Source organism: Phoxinus phoxinus, assembly GCF_949152265.1.
Source record: "Phoxinus phoxinus genome assembly, chromosome: 20".
Classification (NCBI taxonomy): domain Eukaryota; kingdom Metazoa; phylum Chordata; class Actinopteri; order Cypriniformes; family Leuciscidae; genus Phoxinus; species Phoxinus phoxinus.
Window position 1 is genome coordinate 29,528,969 of NC_136895.1, and position 19,780 is coordinate 29,548,748.

A 19,780-nucleotide genomic window follows, 5' to 3' on the forward strand; every position below is an offset into this window, starting at 1 on the left:
CACTTTTATGATGGATAGATGCATTTTTATGATGGATAGATGCACTTTTTTGATGGATAGATACACTTTTATGATGAATAGATTCACTTTTATGAAGGATGGATGCACTTTAAAGGACTTCAAAACAGAAACATTCACTACAGATATAAAGCTTGGAATAGCCAGACATTTTTAAATATAACTCAGACAGATTGTATTTGTCTGAAAGAAGAATGTCATTTACATTCTTATACGTGTCATATACGCGAGTAAATCATGGGCTAATTAAAATTTTTGGGTGAAAAATTTAACTATCCCTTTAAATCCCACGCAGCAGATGAATACTAATGCTAAAAGATGCATTTGCATCTTAATGTGAGTGATTTTAACCTTTTTTCGGGAAATCAATCCCTGAAGAGCGCTTTGAGTTTGATGAAAGCCCCTGATGCATTTTGAAAGGAAAGAACGACAGTTTCTGAAAGGAAAACATCTTTTGTACAGCTTTGATTGTTCTCAAATCTTACAATAACATCATAAATAAAGTGAAACCTATAATTATCAGATCATCTGCATTTTTCACGTAGATTTTCATCTGATGAATGACAAAATGGGCACCATTGAATCGACCTCATTCATCTTTGTTGTTCACCAGGTGAAGATGGAAAAACAGATTCGCAGGATCCTCCGCCGGAAAATGGAGAGAAGAAGAAGAGGAAAAAGAAGAAGCCGAAGCATCCCGACGAGATCTCCTTCCAGCAGGCGTTTGAGCAGTTCGCTTCGGTGAACGAAATGCAAACCCAGAATAATGGAGCCGACCCCCTGTCCGGCCTGCAGGTGAGCCACTTTCCTGATCCTCGAGGGGTTTTACCACAGATGTACCGATACGAACATTATCGGCCGATACCGATAATCCTTTGTATTTGAAAGCCGATAACCGATATATTGGCCGATACCGATAATCCTTTATATTTGAAAGCCGATAACCGATATATTGGCCGATAACGATAATCATTTATATTTGAAAGCCGATAACCGATATATTGGCCGATACCGATAATCCTTTATATTTGAAAGCCGATAACCGATATATTGGCTGATACCGATGATTCTTTATTTTTGAAAGCCTATAACCGATATATTGGCCGATACGATAATCCTTTATATTTGAAAGCCGATAACCGATATATTGGCCGATAACAATAATCATTTATATTTGAAAGCCGATAACCGATATATTGGCCGATACCGATAATCCTTTATATTTGAAAGCCGATAACCGATATATTGGCCGATACCGATAATTCTTTATTTTTGAAAGCCTATAACCGCTATATTGGCCGATACCGATAATCCTTTCTATTTGAAAGCCGATAACCGATATATTGGCCGATACCGATAATCCTTTATATTTGAAAGCCGATAACCGATATATTGGCCGATAAATCTAAATCCAAATTCTTTTATAATTTTTGAGAGCCTGATTACAAAAACAAAAGTCTCACAATTAAAGCCATGTCCCAAGCACACAATTATAACGACATTATTCGACAATTATATTACAATTATAACGACATAATTGAATGTCGCCTATGACAGACTTGCGCTTTACACTATTTTATTTTTCAAAGTGATTCCAATCATATTTCAAGCAATTCAAAACCATCATGTTGAACATTGCGCATCTGAAGAGTCTCAGCCGAAGGAAATAATACATTATTTATCGGCTTTAATACATCAGCCAAATTTTCTTATCGGGCCGATAACGATGACATTAAAAATGAACATATATCGGCCGATACCAATATGGTGGGCGATATATCGTGCATCCCTAGTTTTACAGCCTTTAATTCTGGTCTACAGACTTTAAACACTGAGGTAAACGGTTGTCAAATGTATATTTTGTTTTGTTCTCAGCCGAGTCCCTTTGCTAAGCTGAAGAAGAAGGTGGAGGTGAAGAAGAGCAGAAGGCATCCGCTCAGCAAGCCGCCCATGCGTTCGCCTCACTCCATAGTCAAACAAGAAAACCTCAGCGATGAGGGTGGGTACCGCTTTCATGACATCATCAGTGCACGACCAAGAAGCGCAATACACTCTCAGTGTGCAAAGTGTATTATTAATATTTCGGTCCTCATTCATGAAACGAGCAGATTTCTGTTCGTAAAACCGCTCATACGTCACATTAAATTCGCCATTTTATGACAGAATATATTTATGATAGATTTCGGAATGACGTCCTTAAAATAATAATGCACATAAATTGATGAGGTCTTAAGTGTTCTTAAGGTTGTTCGTACAACCATTCTTGCGTAAACTGTTACGAAAGATTTACCCGAATTCGTTTTGCTCCTTTTTTTTTTTTTTTGATGGCGGTCGTAAAATTGGATTATATTTTGAAATTGTTCGTAAAACCATTTTTTTTTGTCACATTTAGTTCAAGATTTAAGTTAAAGATTTTACGTAAGAATATATTTACAAAAGATTTTCATGAATTTCGCAATGACGTGCTTAAAATGACGTACGTAAATTCATGAACACATTCTTGCATGTACATTAAAAAAATTATGTTCGAAATATACAAAAAGTCTAACGATGTTCGTACAACTATTCTTGCGTAAAATGTTAAATGAACTGCAGTAAATTATGTAGTAATATATTTTACGATAGATTTATCCGAATTGCTCCTCTTTTATAGATAGCATTAGCAATGGCGTTAGCAATGGCGTTAGCAACGCCGTTAGCAACTATAGTTTTAAAATGTTTGTAAAGTTGTTCTTAAATTACTTTTTTTATTCTTCTTGTGTCTTTTAAATACAATTTGTAATAATGTCTGTAAAATGTAATAATGTTCGTAAAACCATTCACAAATTGTTGAATTGCAGAAAACTGCATTAGAATAGTTTTATGAAGAATTTCCCTTAATTTGTTGTGCTAGTTTCATAAATGGCATGCTTAAAATTCAATCTTGGTAAAATTGTTTGGATGTCTGCTCTTATATAAATAACAAAACTGTTGCGCTGGTTTCTTTGTAGATAAACGTTTCGTTTGGTAATACGAGAAATATTGTCATCCTAGATAAATGTCTGATGGTAAATGTTCCACCGAGGAGAAAGTTGTTAAAAGTTAGATTAGTTTTTCCAATATGAATGTTTCTAGAACACGTTTCATCTCCGAGTGTTCTGGTTTGGTGGAGAGTTTGTTTGTTTGCTGTGAAAGCGTGTGCTTGCGAGCACAAAGAGCAAAAGCAATAAAGAATGAAAGAAAGCAGCCACAAACAATAAGCGCTTTATAAAAGCGAGCGGCTGGAAGACGGTTATTGATTTGTCTGTGTGTGTGTTATGAACAGCTGTAAACCGGCACCGCCTGCTGTCACTGTAGGGGGCAGAATACAGGACAGAGGGGCATCAAACCCTCACACACACACACACACACACACACACACACACACACACACACACACACACACACACACACACACACACACACACACACACTCCACTGCTGTCTATAGAGTCTCGCTCGAGAGAAAGAACAGAACTCGAACATTCAGCCTTATTTTACTGTAAACATGATTCATGTCTATCTATCGTTCTATCCATCTATCGTTCTATCCATCTATCGTTCTATCATCTATCGTTCTAAATATCCATCCATCCATCCATCCATCCATCCATCCATCCATCCATCCATCCATCCATCCATCTATCTATCTATCTATCTATCTATCTATCTATCTATCTATCTATCTATCTATCTATCTATATATCTATCTATCTATCGTTCTATCGATCGTTCTATCGTTCTATCGTTCTATCTATCGTTCTATCTATCGTTCTATCTATCGTTCTATCTATCTATTGTTCTAAATATCCATCCATCCATCCATCCATCCATCCATCCATCCATCCATCCATCCATCCATCCATCCATCCATCCATCCATCCATCCATCCATCCATCCATCCATCCATCCATCCATCCATCCATCCATCTATCTATCTATCTATCTATCTATCTATCTATCTATCTATCTATCTATCTATCTATCTATCTATCTATCTATCTATCTATCTATCTATCTATCTATCTATCTATCGTTCTAAATATCCATCCATCCATCCATCCATCCATCCATCCATCTATCTATCGTTCTATCGTTCTATCTATCGTTCTATCTATCGTTCTATCTATCGTTCTATCTATCGTTCTATCGTTCTATCCATCGTTCTATCTATCTATCTATCTGTCTATCTATCTGTCTATCTATCTATCTGTGCAGTGGCTTAACTTTGTTTTAAAAAGTGGGTGGGACAGTGGTGTGTGTGTGTGTGTGTGTGTGTGTGTGTGTGTGTGTGTGTGTGTGTGTGTGTGTGTGTGTGTGTGTGTGTGTGTGGGGGGGTACATAAATCAGATATATGTACAATAACAGTTTTAGGAAAAAATATCATTACGATGTCTAAAAGTCAATTGCAATAGTAACGTTACATTGGGTTTAATTTGTCTATTTCTGTGACTCTTCTGAAGCGTTTCATTTGCAGCGTATCTCACGTGTGTGTGTGTGTGTGTGTGTGTGTGTGTTCTCTCTGTGCTCCTGTAGAGCTGTACTCAGGACTTGCAGCAAGCGGAGGCTCGGTACCGGAGACCAAGAAGGACCTGTGGCAGAACCTGTTGCAGAACTGCTTGCCAAACTTCCTCTCCGAGAAGCAGTTCAACGCAGCGATGGCGACCATCGAGCCGCACTGCGCCGTGTGCACGCTGTTCTGCCCCTACACACAGGTGATGAACGCTTCACTGCCAACACACTGAGACAGTCTCACGTAATCTGACCAAGCGTGCCGCTCAAGTCCTGAAAAGTGAAGCCGAAGCATCTTGATCGCTCCCTGGTGGCTGGTCCCAGTATAGCTCATAAACCCAGAGTCTCGATCGCCCTCCAGTGGCTGGTCCCAGGATAGCTCATAAACCCAGAGTCTTGATCGCCCCCCGGTGGCTGGTCCCAGTATAGCTCATAAACCCAGAGTCTCGATCGCCCTCCAGTGGCTGGTCCCAGGATAGCTCATAAACCCAGAGTCTTGATCGCTCCCTGGTGGCTGGTCCCAGTATAGCTCATAAACCCAGAGTCTCGATCGCCCTCCAGTGGCTGGTCCCAGGATAGCTCATAAACCCAGAGTCTTGATCGCCCCCCGGTGGCTGGTCCCAGTATAGCTCATAAACCCAGAGTCTCCATCGCCCCCCGGTGGCTGGTCCCAGTATAGCTCATAAACCCAGAGTCTCCATCGCCCCCCGGTGGCTGGTCCAGCCAACCAATCAGAGCACAGGAACTAAACAGAGCGTTACTGGCAGACTGGGAGGAGAGGACCTGCAACAATGGAGAATATGAGAATTTTTTTTTATTTTTTGAGCATTCAATAATTACATAATTCATGTGTGAGACAGTCTAACAGAAGGATGGACAAAACCTGTCAAATATCAACTGAGTTCTGTCATATTTGATCACCATTTTCTAAACTATAGTGAATAAACTGATAATGTGAGAAATGTTGAAGATGTCGAAGTATATTTCGGTTTGACTGTAGGTCCACTTTAACATGCTCACCTCTCTCGTGTGTTGTTGTGTGTGTTTAGCCGGTTAAGGACTCGTTCCACGGCTCGGACCCGTCTGGGCTGGTGTCCCGGGTCGGCTGTCGGACGCGTCCGCTGGTTCCAGAGATCTGCTTCAGCGCCGGTGCCGAAAACACCGAACCGCTGCCGTCGAACTCCCACATCGGTGACGACGGCACCAGCGTCCTCCTGTCCTGTGGAAGCTGTGGCCTTCAGGTCCACGCCAGTGAGTCCAGCATCTTCTCATGATCCAAACGCTCTGCAGAACAGATAGTTAAAGCGGGGTCGTGTTAGCTAATGACGTCGAAGCGTTAGCTGTTAGCTGAGCGGTGTCTAAGTGTCAACGGAAGTGAATCAATCAAAACGAACTTTATTGCTGTGAAGCCAGAACAATCTCTGTTACTGTAATTTCCTGTTATCACTGTAAAGCTGCTGTAAAGCAATCTATATGGTTAAAAGCGCTGTATAAGTGAAGATGTGTATATATATATATACGTATATAGACAGAGACATTTTCCGTGCTGGTTTTCAAAAAGCGAAGCCGAGAAGATTAATATAATCATTTATTTAGATTTTTAATTATTGTTTATTTATCATTAAGGATAAATAAATGTATTTATATAATGTGAATAATAATAATAATAATTATTTTTTATTGTTTGTTTTTATATAAAAAAATTACCCTTCTTTGGACGACTCAAACAAACCCTTTTTTTTCTTACATATAGCAATATGTATATATACAAAATATAAAAAATATGCCAAATGAATGCCAAGTAAACATATATAATATGTTTAACATAAATAATAATAATAATAAATATATTTTTTATCATTATTCTTGTTTTTTGATACATTTTCTATATTGGAGAGGCTAAAAAGACCTTTAATTTTTTTTGTAAAATAAAAGATATAAAATATTAATTAAATATATAACATAAAAATATAATATAATGCATTATTTGTTTATTTTTGGGTAATTGTTTCTTTTTTTTATGAGTGAAAACTTCCTTTTTGTTCTTTCCATTAAGAATTAATATTAAATCTATTTTTAGAACATAGTAATATAAATAAAATTTATATATATTTATACAAGTCAAAAGGACCTTTCAGTTTTTCTGTAACAAGGTGTATATTGTATATATCCAACATTTCTGAATATTATGATGCAATTAATTTTTTGGTCAAATCGCCACATTTTTCCCTGAAATAAAAAAATTAATTTATGAATAAATGAAATTTAGATTTTCAGATAGATAATATTAGTGTTGCATTGTTCTCTAAGCCATGCTCCTAAAACTAGAAGTAGTTCACTTCAAAATCTCATTTGTATCTTCAGCGTTTGCTCCTATCCACATATTTCTGTCTGTCAGTCAGGAGTGTGTGTTAATAAGCGCCCTTGATTGTCTCTTTATCTCGTCGCCGGGCCCCGGAGAGCCTCTTACGGAGACCCGGACGTCACTCCAGCCAATTTACCGTCAGTCAGGCTGAACTCCAGCGCTCTTGTTTATTTAGAGGCGAAAAAAAAAACCTCCAGAAGAGGAAAACACACACGGCAAAAGTTGTTTGTTTCTCTTCGGCGCGAGTCTAAGCCGCGTAGCCAATTAGAATGTGTGAGTGTGTGAGTGACGCCGCGCTCTGATTGGCCCGTTTAAACGAAAATGACAGTTGAGATGAAACTATTTCACTTCAACTTTTGCCTGATGTTTTCCTGAAGCATTCGGCCGTGATATATGGTTATATTTACCATCAAAATGGTATGTAAAAAACAACAACACACACAAGCGCTACGCTCGGATGCTTTCCAGAGTCGTTAGATTGGAAAGTTGGACTTCTCCGTATGTCGGCTTGTGTTTAAGTTTGTGAAGCGGTCGTGTGATTTGCTCTGGGACGAGCCGGCGTACATTAGTCTGCTTTTAGACGCACTAATCAGTTTACCGTCACTCTGTTTTCACTCTGTCAAACTAATTAAAGCTGTCGCTGTGTCACAAACACACTTTTCATAAACACACCGTTGCTGTCACCTCCGTTCAAGCTTTCTGTAAAGAAGCGCAGCTTATAAAACGGGTATTTCTGGCTCGTAATTCTGATCCGATGACCCACGGTCCATTAAAATAGCTGATTATGGGATGTACATTTCTGCATCAGTGATGCTAAGTGTTCTACAGTTACTTAGTGAAAGCATCGTTTGTTGTTATTACTCTTTTCAAGAGTTGCCATTTTGGATCTTTTTTGGTTCTGTCATTTGTAAAATGGTAATGTTTTGTCCTCAATTGACCGTTCGCAAAGACCCGCCCCCCTTAGTTACTGTCGCTATGCCCGACAAGCTACGCCACTCTCACACACACACCATGTTCTCACGCAGTGATTAATACAGACAGGACAGACCAGCTTACTTTTCGGTTACTTTTGATATTAAACAAAGTCTCACCTTTCAAATTTGGTAATTTTTTTAAAGAAATTGAAACAATAAATAGCGTTTTGTGGCTCTTTAATGTGTGTGACAGATCGCTGTGTCGCCTCAGTTAAAGCTGCTCGTGAACCGATCATCTCTTCCTTCTAGTTCATTTACAGCATCAAATAAACATGAATGAACATCAGAATGAATGTTGTTTTAACCGCGGAAAGACGTCAGTACACTCCGCTTCTCAAGCTCAAATCCTCCAACGTTAATCTAATAACTCTCCTGACTGCTTTGTCAGACAAAATGGCGGATGGCAAAGTATGATTGGTCAGATCACCTGTCAATCAAGCTCCCTGCGAAGGGTCAATTGACTTATTCATTTCGGTTTCTGTATCCCTGTTGAAAATTTTACCCCCCCCCCCCCCCCCCCCCCCCCCCCCAAAGTCACCAGAGCTCCTGCCGTGTTTAAAACGCTGAGATTCCCTTGACTGATTTTTGTAGAGAAGACAAGACAAAAAAAAAAATATATATATATATATATAGTCGAACCGTTCTAGAGGGAACAAACAACATCTCTACAATAGAATAAAGAATAGTACAACGGCGAGCGCGTCAAGTATAAACGCCTCGACCGTTTGGAGTCAGCGGAGACTCGCGCTCGTGCGGACGCGTCGAGTATAAACAAGGCTTAACGTAGTGATATTAGTCAAGAGGCGCTTTCTGTGCGCGCGTCATTTTGAACAGAAAACAGCGCGCGGGTCGTCTTGTGCTCGAATGGTTTAAAGTCGTATTAAAATGCACACAAAGGAATCGAAATGCGCTCGTCTTATCGAATCCACGGTTCGTGGAAATCGTTCTCGATACCCAACCCTAAACATCTCTAGCTTGTTTGCCTCCCAAAGCCGTGAAGAACAGGCCGTGAAGAGAAGCGCACCACCGTCCAAAATGTTTGAACCGTTCTAGGGGGAAAAAAAGACCAATAATAACACCAACATCTCCAGCTTGTTTGCTTTCCAAAGCCTTGAACAGCTCGTGAAGTGAAAGACAGCTTGTTAGTTGTGCTGTCATTGCCTCCTCATTTCTTGATGCTATTTTCTGCTAGCCTGCTTTCGTAATCGCTTGAACTCACAAACATTCTTCCAGCGGTTATGAAAATGACTTTCCTGAACGTGTATAAGCGCGTGTGTGCGTGCCGCATATTAAACTAATGCCCGGAGGCTGTATTTGTGTCCCGTGTGCCGTGGCGGAGGCCATTATGGCTCGATCTGGGCTTGAACGCGCGGTTCCCGCTGCTAGTGTTTACCTGCGCGGATGAGGGGGGCACAGCTGCTGAAAGCTGGTGATTTCGATAAGACGAGGACGAGGGGAAATGACAGCATGTCAAAACGGGCTTTCCATTTGTGTGAGCTTTCACCTCCAGCTGGAGCGTTTCTTCTAAAGCGATCGCTCGCACAATATCACAGTCCCTGCGCCTTGCAATCCAAGGGTGTCTGGTGTAATTGCGGGAAACAGCGGGTTCTTGAACACCGCGCGACCACAACGCTACTCGTGTGAACGTCATCCTGGAGTTTCAAATGCGAAGGCTTCAATTTGCTACAGCTCGTGTAATTGGTTGGAAATGTAAAAGGTGTAAAAGAGACTTGAAATAACACATTATTATGACTTATTTCCAGCTGAATATTCAGTGATGGCGGTCATAAGCATTACGCTTTTTCAACGTGAAGTTTAAAGTTTATGTTTTTTGTAGTGCTGGGCAACGATTAATCGCGATTAATCGCGTCTAAAATAAAAGTTTGTGTTTACATGATGTGTGTGTACTGTGTATAATTAGATTGTATATATAAATACACGCACATACATGTATATATTTAAGAAAATTTGTTATTTATATTATAGAATATTTATATATAATCTAAATTATGTATAAATATACTGTATATAGAGTGCAATTCATATTGTATACATGCAAATATTTCTTAGATATATAGAGTTGGAAATTATTCCATAAATGTTATTTATTACTATAAAATCCCCTAAAAGTACAAAATATTAAATTAAAAATATAGTCAAACTAATATATAGTATTTTTTTCCCATTAAAATAAAAAATTTCAGTCATTTTTGACCGCCACACAATTTCTTTTTTACTTTATTTAGTTTCTAGTTTCATTTGTCGATTTGTTTAATTTTGTTTTGTAATTTTTTTTGTTCGTTTCTTTTTTTTCTGTCTTTTTTGTCTTTTTTTCTTAATTTTAACTCTTTGTTCATTCTTTTTGTATCAAATTATGTCGGAGAAAGATGTTTTTTAATAGAAAAATGACAGAAACTGTTGTATCTTTGAAAATAACGTACACTGGTGAATCACAGTTTTGAAAATAACATACACTGGTGAATCACAGTTTTGAAAATAACGTACACTGGTGAATCACAGTTTTGAAAATAACGTACACTGGTGAATCACAGTTTTGAAAATAACGTACACTGGTGAATCACAGTTTTGAAAATAACGTACACTGGTGAATCACAGTTTTGAAAATAACATACACTGGTGAATCACAGTTTTGAAAATAACGTACACTGGTGAATCACAGTTTTGAAAATAACGTACACTGGTGAATCACAGTTTTGAAAATAACGTACACTGGTGAATCGCACAGTTTTGAAAATAACGTACACTGATGAAAATGCACAGTTTAATAAATAAAGTTTTCGTTTTTTTCTTTTCCGTCAGGTTGTTATGGAGTCAATCCCGAGACGAATCAGGAAGACTGGATGTGTTCTCGATGCACTTCGATGGAGTGGACAGCCGTAAGTGTTGAACACATTTTACGCGTTTATTGTTGCGTTAAAGTGTTGCGTTCATTATTGTTTTCTCCGTCTGCAGGCCTGCTGTTTGTGCAGTTTAAGAGGAGGAGCTTTGAAGAAAACCACAGATGACAGGTCTAACATCTTAAACTCTATTACGAGACATCTTAAAGGAGTAGTTCACTTTCAAATAAAAATGTCCTCCACGTCATCCAAGATGTTCATGTCTTTCTTTCTTCTGTCGAAAAGAAATGAAGGTTTTTGATGAACACGTTCCAGGATGTTTCTCCATACAGTGACTTCAATGGGGTCCAACTGGTCCAAATGTGAGTTTCAGTGCAGCTTCAAAGTCTCGACTCGATCCCAGCCGAGGAATAAGAGTCTTAGCTAGACAATCCAGCGGCCATTTTCTAAAAATAAATAAAAATTATATACTTTTTAACCACAAACGCAACGCATTACGTCATCACGCTGGAAAGGTGTTGGAAAGGTGGAAAGGACCATTTTAAGCAATAAACTGACACGCATACATATAAATATGTGTCATTTAATAACTTGAACAGGTGTGTGAACACTGGGTGTGTGGCGCAAGACGAGCATTTGTGGTTAAAAGTATATAAATGTTTATTCTGTTATAAAATGGCGGCTGGTTTGTCTAGATGAGACTCTTATTCCTCGGCTGGGATCGAGTCGAGACTTTGAAGCTGCACTGAAACTCACATCTGGACCAGTTGGACCCCATTGAAGTCACTATATGAGAGTAAATTATCAGGAACTTTTCATTTGAAAGTGAAATGCTGATTTTCTAAACAAACAGTCGATGTAAAGCCTGTCTCCTGTCGTCAGGTGGGTTCACGTGATCTGTGCGGTGGCTGTGGCCGAGGCTCGCTTCGTCAGCGCTGTGGAGCGAGAGCCTGTGGACGTGAGCTCTGTTCCCGACACCAGGAAGAGTCTGGTGAGTGACTTCCACTTCAACTTTAGAGAAAGACACTCACAGGGTTCCCACGGGCCCTTGAAATCCTTGAAAGTTTGTGAATCTGAAAAATAAATAAAGGCCCAGGAATGTTTTTGAAAATAAACACGCATAGATATACAGGTCCTTGAAAGTGCTTGAGTTTATTTAGTTCAAGAAGTATTCTGGGAAAAACTCCATATTATTCCCTCCGGTCCGCTAACGTGTTATTTCGCCAACACTTCGTGGCCTATGCACACTAGCTTGCTTGATTTACGCTAGTTACGCGCATTTACACGTTACGTTAAAGGACAATTTTGGCGCAAAATGAACCTAGGGGTTAATAACTATAAGTCTCTCATTCATCTGTTGTTCGTTTCTTTCATTCTGTGTTTTGCTTTTGCCTTTTTTGTTTATTTCTTTTGTTCTTTTGTTTTTCATATATTAGTTTCATTCATTTTCTGCTGTTGTTTTCAGTTATTCTTTCTGTTTCTTATTGGCCTTTCGTGTGTTTGTTTTCTCACATTTTTTCAAATTTTGTTTTGCTCTTCACTGTTTCTTTTGTTCATTCTTAATGTGTGTATTTCTTTCTTTTTTGCCTTTTTCATACTTTCATTATTTCTTCCTTAATTTTTTTCTTTCTTTTTGTTTGTTTTAGTTTAATGCTTTTTTGTTTGTTGTTTGTTTGTTTTTTCATTGGTATTTTTCTGCTTGGATTCTACTTTAGTTTGTTTTCATTCATTCATTTTTGCTTATTCGTTTGTTCTTTCATTTGTGTTTTGTTTTTCTTTTACCCTGATGATCATTATTTAGTTTCTTTTGTGTTGTTCATTCTATTTCTGTTTCTTTTGTTCAGTTGTCTTGTTTAGTTGCTCCTCTCTCTCTCTCTCGGAGGGAATGATGCATTATTAATGATGTGGAAGGCTGAATAATCAGGTGTCGTTCCTCTGCTGTGCTAAATGAAGTGCATTGATTACCGTATATAGGCAGGTTTCTCCGTCTGAACACACACACACACACACACACACACGACACGTTCACCACACGATGACAGTAAAAATGTGCTTCGCTCCTCCGGTTTCTTTTCTTCCAGCTTTCATTCTTTCGTTTGTGCTTTTTTTCATTCATTCTTTGCTTCTTTTGCTGTGTGTTTTCTTCTGTTTTTGTTCCTTTTGTTCACTCTTTCTTTTTTGTGATTTTTTTTTTTCTTAATTCTTTAGTTTTTTTTACTGTTTTTCTTAATTTTTTTTGTTCTTTTCTACTTTTTTCTGTTTCTTTTGTTCACTCTTTTCTTTTTGTTTCGTGCTTTTTTGTTTGATTCTTTTTATTTTGCTTTTTGTTTTATTTATTTCTTATATTATTTTGTTGTTCGCTCTTTCTTTTTCTTTTGTACTTTTTTCTTTCAATTCTTTTTTATTTCATTTTTTCTGTTTTGCTTCTACTTTTGTTCGTTTCCATTTTTCTCGCTCATTCGGCAAAGTTTGTTCTCTTTATTTATTCCTTTTTACTTTTTGTTTGTGCTTTTTTTTCAGTTTTTACCCTTTTTTTCATTTCTTTTGTCTTTTCATCATTCTTGTTTCTTTTCTACTTTATCGTTTCATAAAGCTCTCGTAATGTTCACACGTCTGACATCAGCTTGTGGAAAAGAGCAGTTTTGGAGCAAATCGATGTCAGTAGTTTGTTTTAAATGTTTATATGAACATCAAACATTTATTCTCGTGGATTAAAAGAAAGTCTTGCTCACTGCAACACAAAATGGACGCCAGGTCTTGATGTATGAATAAATAACTGAGGGGTTGATGCTCGTAAATCACACATTTTTTCCCTTCTCTTGTCCGTTGGCCTGTCTCGTGATCAATCCCTGAGGAATGATAAATCAAGAGGCTTTCACCCGCCGATGAAATATTTCCGAGCCGGCGCCGCATCGAAAGGCCGTCGTACATTACGACCGCTTGGCCACAGGGGGCTGAAATGAAGTATTGACAATTTAATAAAGAATTTTTATTTCCGTCGATATCCCCGTGTCCGTGCGCTGTGTGTGTGTGTGTGTGTGTGTGTTTGGAGGTGGTTTATGTGGAAATGGAGGAGAAGAGAAAGACAGGGAAGAATGGACACAAAGAAAGAGGGAAAGATGAGCTGAAATGTTTTTCATTCAGAGGATATTCGCAGTAAAATGGCACAGTGTTTTAAACAATCGACTGACTTCATTTGCCTCAAAAGCAGCCCTTATTTCTGCGTTTGAGTCAAAATCGCCTCTTTCTGGTGTTTTTATTGTTGTTCACTGTTCATAAATGTTCCTCTTTCTAATCTTCATGGAGATGTAAGCTGCTGCGCTCTTGAAATGACTTTCGCTTTCAGCTGACACATGAAAATAATGTTAACCAATAGCCAAATATCTGTTTAGCATCGACTTAGCATTCGCCTCAGGCTCCATTTTCTGATGGATAAAATCACTTTTCCTCATTGAAAACCCTGCAATTAGTCAAGTTACGATAGTTAAATGAGTTATAAATGACTTTTGATGTTTACATTTCCTAGTTGTTTATACTTTTGTGCTTTTTTTGTTTGTTTTGGTTCGTTTACTTTGCTTGTTTCATTGTTTCTGTTTCACTTTCATTTCTTGGTTGTTTTTATCCTTATTTTGTTTCTTATGTCTTTTTAATTTTTTTGTTTCTTTTCTTCTTCATCGTAAACCTTTCGTATTAATACATGTTTTATTTAAATTCGCTTATTCATGCTAGAAATGTGCTAATTCATGTTAGCAAACATGTTAAAAGATGGTATGTGTTAATTGATGCTAGCAATCTGTTTATTTATGCTAGAAACACACTAGCAATGTGTTCATTCATGCTAACAGTGTGTTAAATCACGTAAATGTTGTGCTAATTCATGTTAATCAAATGTTAACAACATGCTAAAATTGGCTAGCGAAGTGTTAAATCGTGTTAGAAACATGTTAGCAATGTGATAAATCATGCTAACAATTCTGTTTTCTGATGGACTGTATTTCTAAGCTTTAAAACAACTTCAAACTACTTCAACCTAAAACCTTCAAACTTATTCACACTTTCTGGTCAGACTTTGTGTCTTGACACTTTTGTACCTAGTTGAGTATCCTATGTATCCTGGTAATTTGTAATGTTAATGATGTTATATATTGACATTTCCTCGTTCTGGTTTTCAGAAATGCGTCTACTGCCACAAGACGACTAAGCAGATCTTCGGCGCGTGTATCCAGTGCTCGTCGGACAACTGCTCCACATCTTTCCACGTCACCTGTGCGCTCCTCGCAGGAGTCGCCATGAAGCCGGCCGATTGGCCGTACGTGGTGTCCGTCACCTGCCACAAACACAAACAGACCAATCAGAAGGTGCGTAACCTTGAGAACACACTCAGTGAAAATCAGCCCATGATTTACTCGCCCTCAACTCATCCTAGGTGTATATGACATTCTTCTTTCAGACGAATACAATCAGAGTTATATAAAAAAATGTCCTGGCTCTTCCAAGCTTTATAATGACAGTGAATTATTCTTTTTCTGTTTTGAAATCCATAAAAGTGCATCTATTCATCACAAAAGTGCATCTGTCCATGATAAAAGTGCATCTATCCATCATAAAAGTGCATCTGTCCATCATAAAAGTGCATCTATCATCATAAAAGTGCATCTGTCCATCATAAAAGTGCATCTATCATCATAAAAGTGCATCAATCCATCATAAAAGTGCATCTATCATCATAAAAGTGCATCTGTCCATCATAAAAGTGCATCTGTCCATCATAAAAGTGCATCTGTCCATCATAAAAGTGCATCTATCATCATAAAAGTGCATCTGTCCATCATAAAAGTGTATCTGTCCATCATAAAAGTGCATCTATCATCATAAAAGTGCATCTGTCCATCATAAAAGTGCATCTATCATCATAAAAGTGCATCTATCCATCATAAAAGTGCATCTGTCCATCATAAAAGTGCATCTATCATCATAAAAGTGCATCTATCCATCATAAAAGTGCATCTATCATCATAAAAGTGCATCTGTCCATCATAAAAGTGCATCTATCATCATAAAAGTGCATCTATCCATCATAAAAGTGCATCTGTCCATCATAAAAGTGCATCTATCATCATAAAAGTGCATCTATCATCATAAAAGTGCATCTATCATCATAAAAGTGCATCTATCATCATAAAAGTGCATCTATCCATCATAAAAGTGCATCTGTCCATCATTAAAGTGCATCTATCATCATAAAAGTGCATCTATCATCATAAAAGTGCATCTATCCATCATAAAAGTGCATCTGTCCATCATAAAAGTGCATCTATCATCATAAAAGTGCATCTATCCATCATAAAAGTGCATCTGTCCATCATAAAAGTGCATCTATCATCATAAAAGTGCATCTATCCATCATAAAAGTGCATCTGTCCATCATAAAAGTGCATCTATCATCATAAAAGTGCATCTATCATCATAAAAGTGCATCTATCATCATAAAAGTGCATCTGTCCATCATAAAAGTGCATCTATCATCATAAAAGTGCATCTGTCCATCATAAAAGTGCATCTATCATCATAAAAGTGCATCTGTCCATCATAAAAGTGCATCTATCATCATAAAAGTGCATCTATCCATCATAAAAGTGCATCTATCCATCATAAAAGTGCATCTATCCATCATAAAAGTGCATCTATCATCATAAAAGTGCATCTGTCCATCATAAAAGTGCATCTATCATCATAAAAGTGCATCTGTCCATCATAAAAGTGCATCTATCATCATAAAAGTGCATCTATCATCATAAAAGTGCATCTGTCCATCATAAAAGTGCATCCATCCCTCATAAAAGTGCTGGATATATCACATAATTTTATGATGGATGGATGCACTTTTAAACAGAAACACCCATTCACTGCCATTATAAATGGACTGCATTTTTTATATATTATATTTTTGTATATATTATAAAGCTTAGAAGAGCCAGGGCATATATTAATATAACTCTGATTGTATTCGTCTGAAAGAAGAACGTCATACACACCTAGGATGACTTGAGAGTGAGTAAATCATGGGCTGATTTTAATTTTTGGGTGAACGATTTCTTTTAAATGAGTGTGTGTTCCTCGAACTGAAGGTTTGGCTCTTGCAGGTCAAAAGCAGCTCGCGCGAGTTGTCTCTGGGTCAGGAGGTCATCGGGAGGAGCAGCAACGGCTGGTTTTATCGCTGCACCATCACCGGCATCGGCACGCAGAACTACTACGAAGTCAACTTTGACGACGGCTCTTACTGTGATAACATCTTCCCGGAGAACCTGCTGGTGAGCTAAACACAGTCTCTTCAACATGTGGGGATTTACAACCATTTTGGGTCCCACTTTAAATGTGTCCCTGGATCACTCCACCAGTCTGGAGCCGCACGGGTATATCTGTGGCAATATCAACTATACATTGTATGGGTCAAAATTATCCATTTTTCTTTTATGCCAAAAATCATGAGGATATTAAGATCATGTTCCATGAAGATATTTAGTAAATTTCCTCTCATAAATATATAAAACATGTATTTTTGTGAGTGAGTGCAGCACAATCGTGAACATAAATGCACAACTTTAAAGGAGATTTTCTCAATGTTTACATTTTTTTGCTCCTCAGATTCCAGATTTTCAATTGTTGTGTCTCGACCAAATATTGTCCTATCCTAACAAACCACACATCAATGGAAAGATTATTTATTCAGCTTTCATATGATGTATAAATCAAAATTTAAAAAATTACCCCTATTTGTGGTCCAGAGTCACATATTAAGTGGCTTTAAGTACTATGTACTTGCATCAAAAAATAATATAAAAATAAATACAATGTACAATTTCCACTGAAACAGGAAGCTAAGGCGGGACATATTGAATGGCTCCTCCCCCTTTTCAAGTAGCCTATAGCGTTTAGTTTCCCTCACAGACTGACAGCACCATGGAAGTGAATCTGACGTACAGTTGGAAAACTCGAGCGTTTGAGCAACCGAACACACATCTCCAACACGTATTGCTCTGTAACGTGTCAACGGCCGCTTCGGCCAGGTGGTGTTTATATCATAGGGGGCGGAGCTTTAGAATCTAGAGAGCATTTGATTGGACAGAAGATGTGATGAGAAGCTGAAGTTCGCTGTGATGTCATAAAAATCTGTGATTAATTTTAGTATTAATGCTTATAGTAATATCTCCTAAATGCGAATTTTGTCATAGTTTTGGAGCACACCAGCTTATTCATATCCTTTAGTCTACCATATTCATTCTAGAAGTAAAAAAAAAAAACGTACATTTTGATGTCAGGGGGCCTTTAAGTTCTGGTCCTGGATGCTGATTGGTTGAAATCTGATTCTAGGTTGTTATGGTTGTCTTTGGCGGATTAATTTGGCTCATCCAATAAGATTTGATCTATCGTCTCTTTAATTTGTGTCTCAGAGTCACGACTGCCTGCGGAACGGACCTCCAGAACAGGGCGAAATTGTGGTGGTCAAGACAATCGACGGGCGGATTCTCAACGCGTCTTTTGTCAAGGAACACGTCCACCGATCCTACCAGGTAACTGACGGCTTACATTTATGTTTGCATGTATTTATCCAATGACTTTTGTTTGTTTGATGTATCGGTTTGGCTTCAACTTAAATACAGTAAATTCTTTTTTTTTTTTTTTGCCCCTGTAGTCAATAATTGTATCTAACTCAACTCATCTTTGATCACCAAAATGACATATTTAAATGTTTTTTTCTTGCCTTAAAATATCTTGACTGTAACTCGACACCCTTGCCTCATTTAGTATACGCGGTTCTATGAATATGCAAATTAGCCCCGCCTCCACTCACTCAGAGATCCACTGGTTGACGATCACACGTTGATCTGATTGGTTACAAGGTAGTGTGTGACGTCAGAAACACCAGCGATTTCAAACCGTGTTTTTGAGACGGTCTTTGGTTCACTGCAGTTTTAAGCAGAAAATACTCAGCAATGCTGTCGACTTATGAATAAAGCAGATTAAAAACACCACATAGACACATAAACAACATTAAAAACTTCATCTTCGCCACAGGGGGACTTTAATAAAATAATTTAAAGAGTTAATTTTTCTAATTTACTAATCATTTATTGTTTGTTTTTGCTTATAATCTAATAGTGCGCCACAGTGTCGCCCGATTATTAGAAATAACGAAAACGAAATCTTTCGGTTAACTTTCTCTTGATTATCCGAGTCTTTGATGAGTCCACATTTGGTGTAAAGTTCGCTTTCCTCGTACACAGAGGAGCCGCTGACGTCTTGAGCAAAAGGGAGGAGAGATTAATGGGAAAATGAGAAGACCAGGCATATGTGCCGCTTGGGGGATTTATGGAGTCTGTACATGAATCTTATGAGGTGTGATGGACCGCAGACAACAAGAATAGACCGCCATTCATCTGCTATATCTCGTACACGCGACACTCCGTCACAGGAAGTGCTTTTGTGTTCTTGTGCAGACATGGGACCATGTTTTTCCTCACATTTGGGTCACATTTGAATGGAAAAGTGACTCAGAAACTACCAGAAAGCTAAATCGAAAACAGTAATGTTGTAAAATGAGGCTTACCAAACTGTGTTAATACATTGTTTGACACATTGGATGAACTAGTTTTGGTTCACGTCAGATTTTCTCTCATTAAAACCCAAACACACACACACACACAGGATACGGTGTTTCATTGCTCGGCTGAACTCTTGAGAGACTCCTCTGTCAGCATTAACGAACCGTTTGATTCGCTCCGCCGCCACAAGACTCTATTATTTATCAGATCCGTGTGAGTCACGGCACTCCATAACAACCACAGATCACTTGCATGACGTCACTTCAGCCTTTGCCAGACGCACCGAATGCTCTCCCAGCCACCCCAGGCGATCTGTTACTGGACGTCTGGAAGTCTGGCAGGTCTCGAGGCTGCTGGGAATTGATCTGGAAGAGGGTGTTGATTGCAGACTGGTTGAAAGTTTGGAGCTTGTTATGTTGGTTGCTCTTCTGT

General features: G+C 38.2%; 1 protein-coding gene across 2 annotated transcripts in view; it reads left to right on the plus strand.

The window, feature by feature from the left end:
- The window catches only part of kdm4b (lysine (K)-specific demethylase 4B), a 61,989-nt gene that overhangs the window by 36,852 nt on the left and 5,357 nt on the right, over positions 1-19,780 (plus strand). For both annotated transcript variants that reach the window (XM_079594290.1, XM_079594289.1), the window contains 10 exons: positions 632-813; positions 1,894-2,017; positions 4,573-4,751; positions 5,598-5,799; positions 10,708-10,784; positions 10,861-10,916; positions 11,628-11,736; positions 14,918-15,103; positions 16,889-17,056; positions 18,197-18,316. In XM_079594290.1, the coding sequence (XP_079450416.1) occupies positions 632-813; positions 1,894-2,017; positions 4,573-4,751; positions 5,598-5,799; positions 10,708-10,784; positions 10,861-10,916; positions 11,628-11,736; positions 14,918-15,103; positions 16,889-17,056; positions 18,197-18,316 (1,403 nt within the window). The remainder of the gene's footprint in view (positions 1-631; positions 814-1,893; positions 2,018-4,572; positions 4,752-5,597; positions 5,800-10,707; positions 10,785-10,860; positions 10,917-11,627; positions 11,737-14,917; positions 15,104-16,888; positions 17,057-18,196; positions 18,317-19,780) is intronic.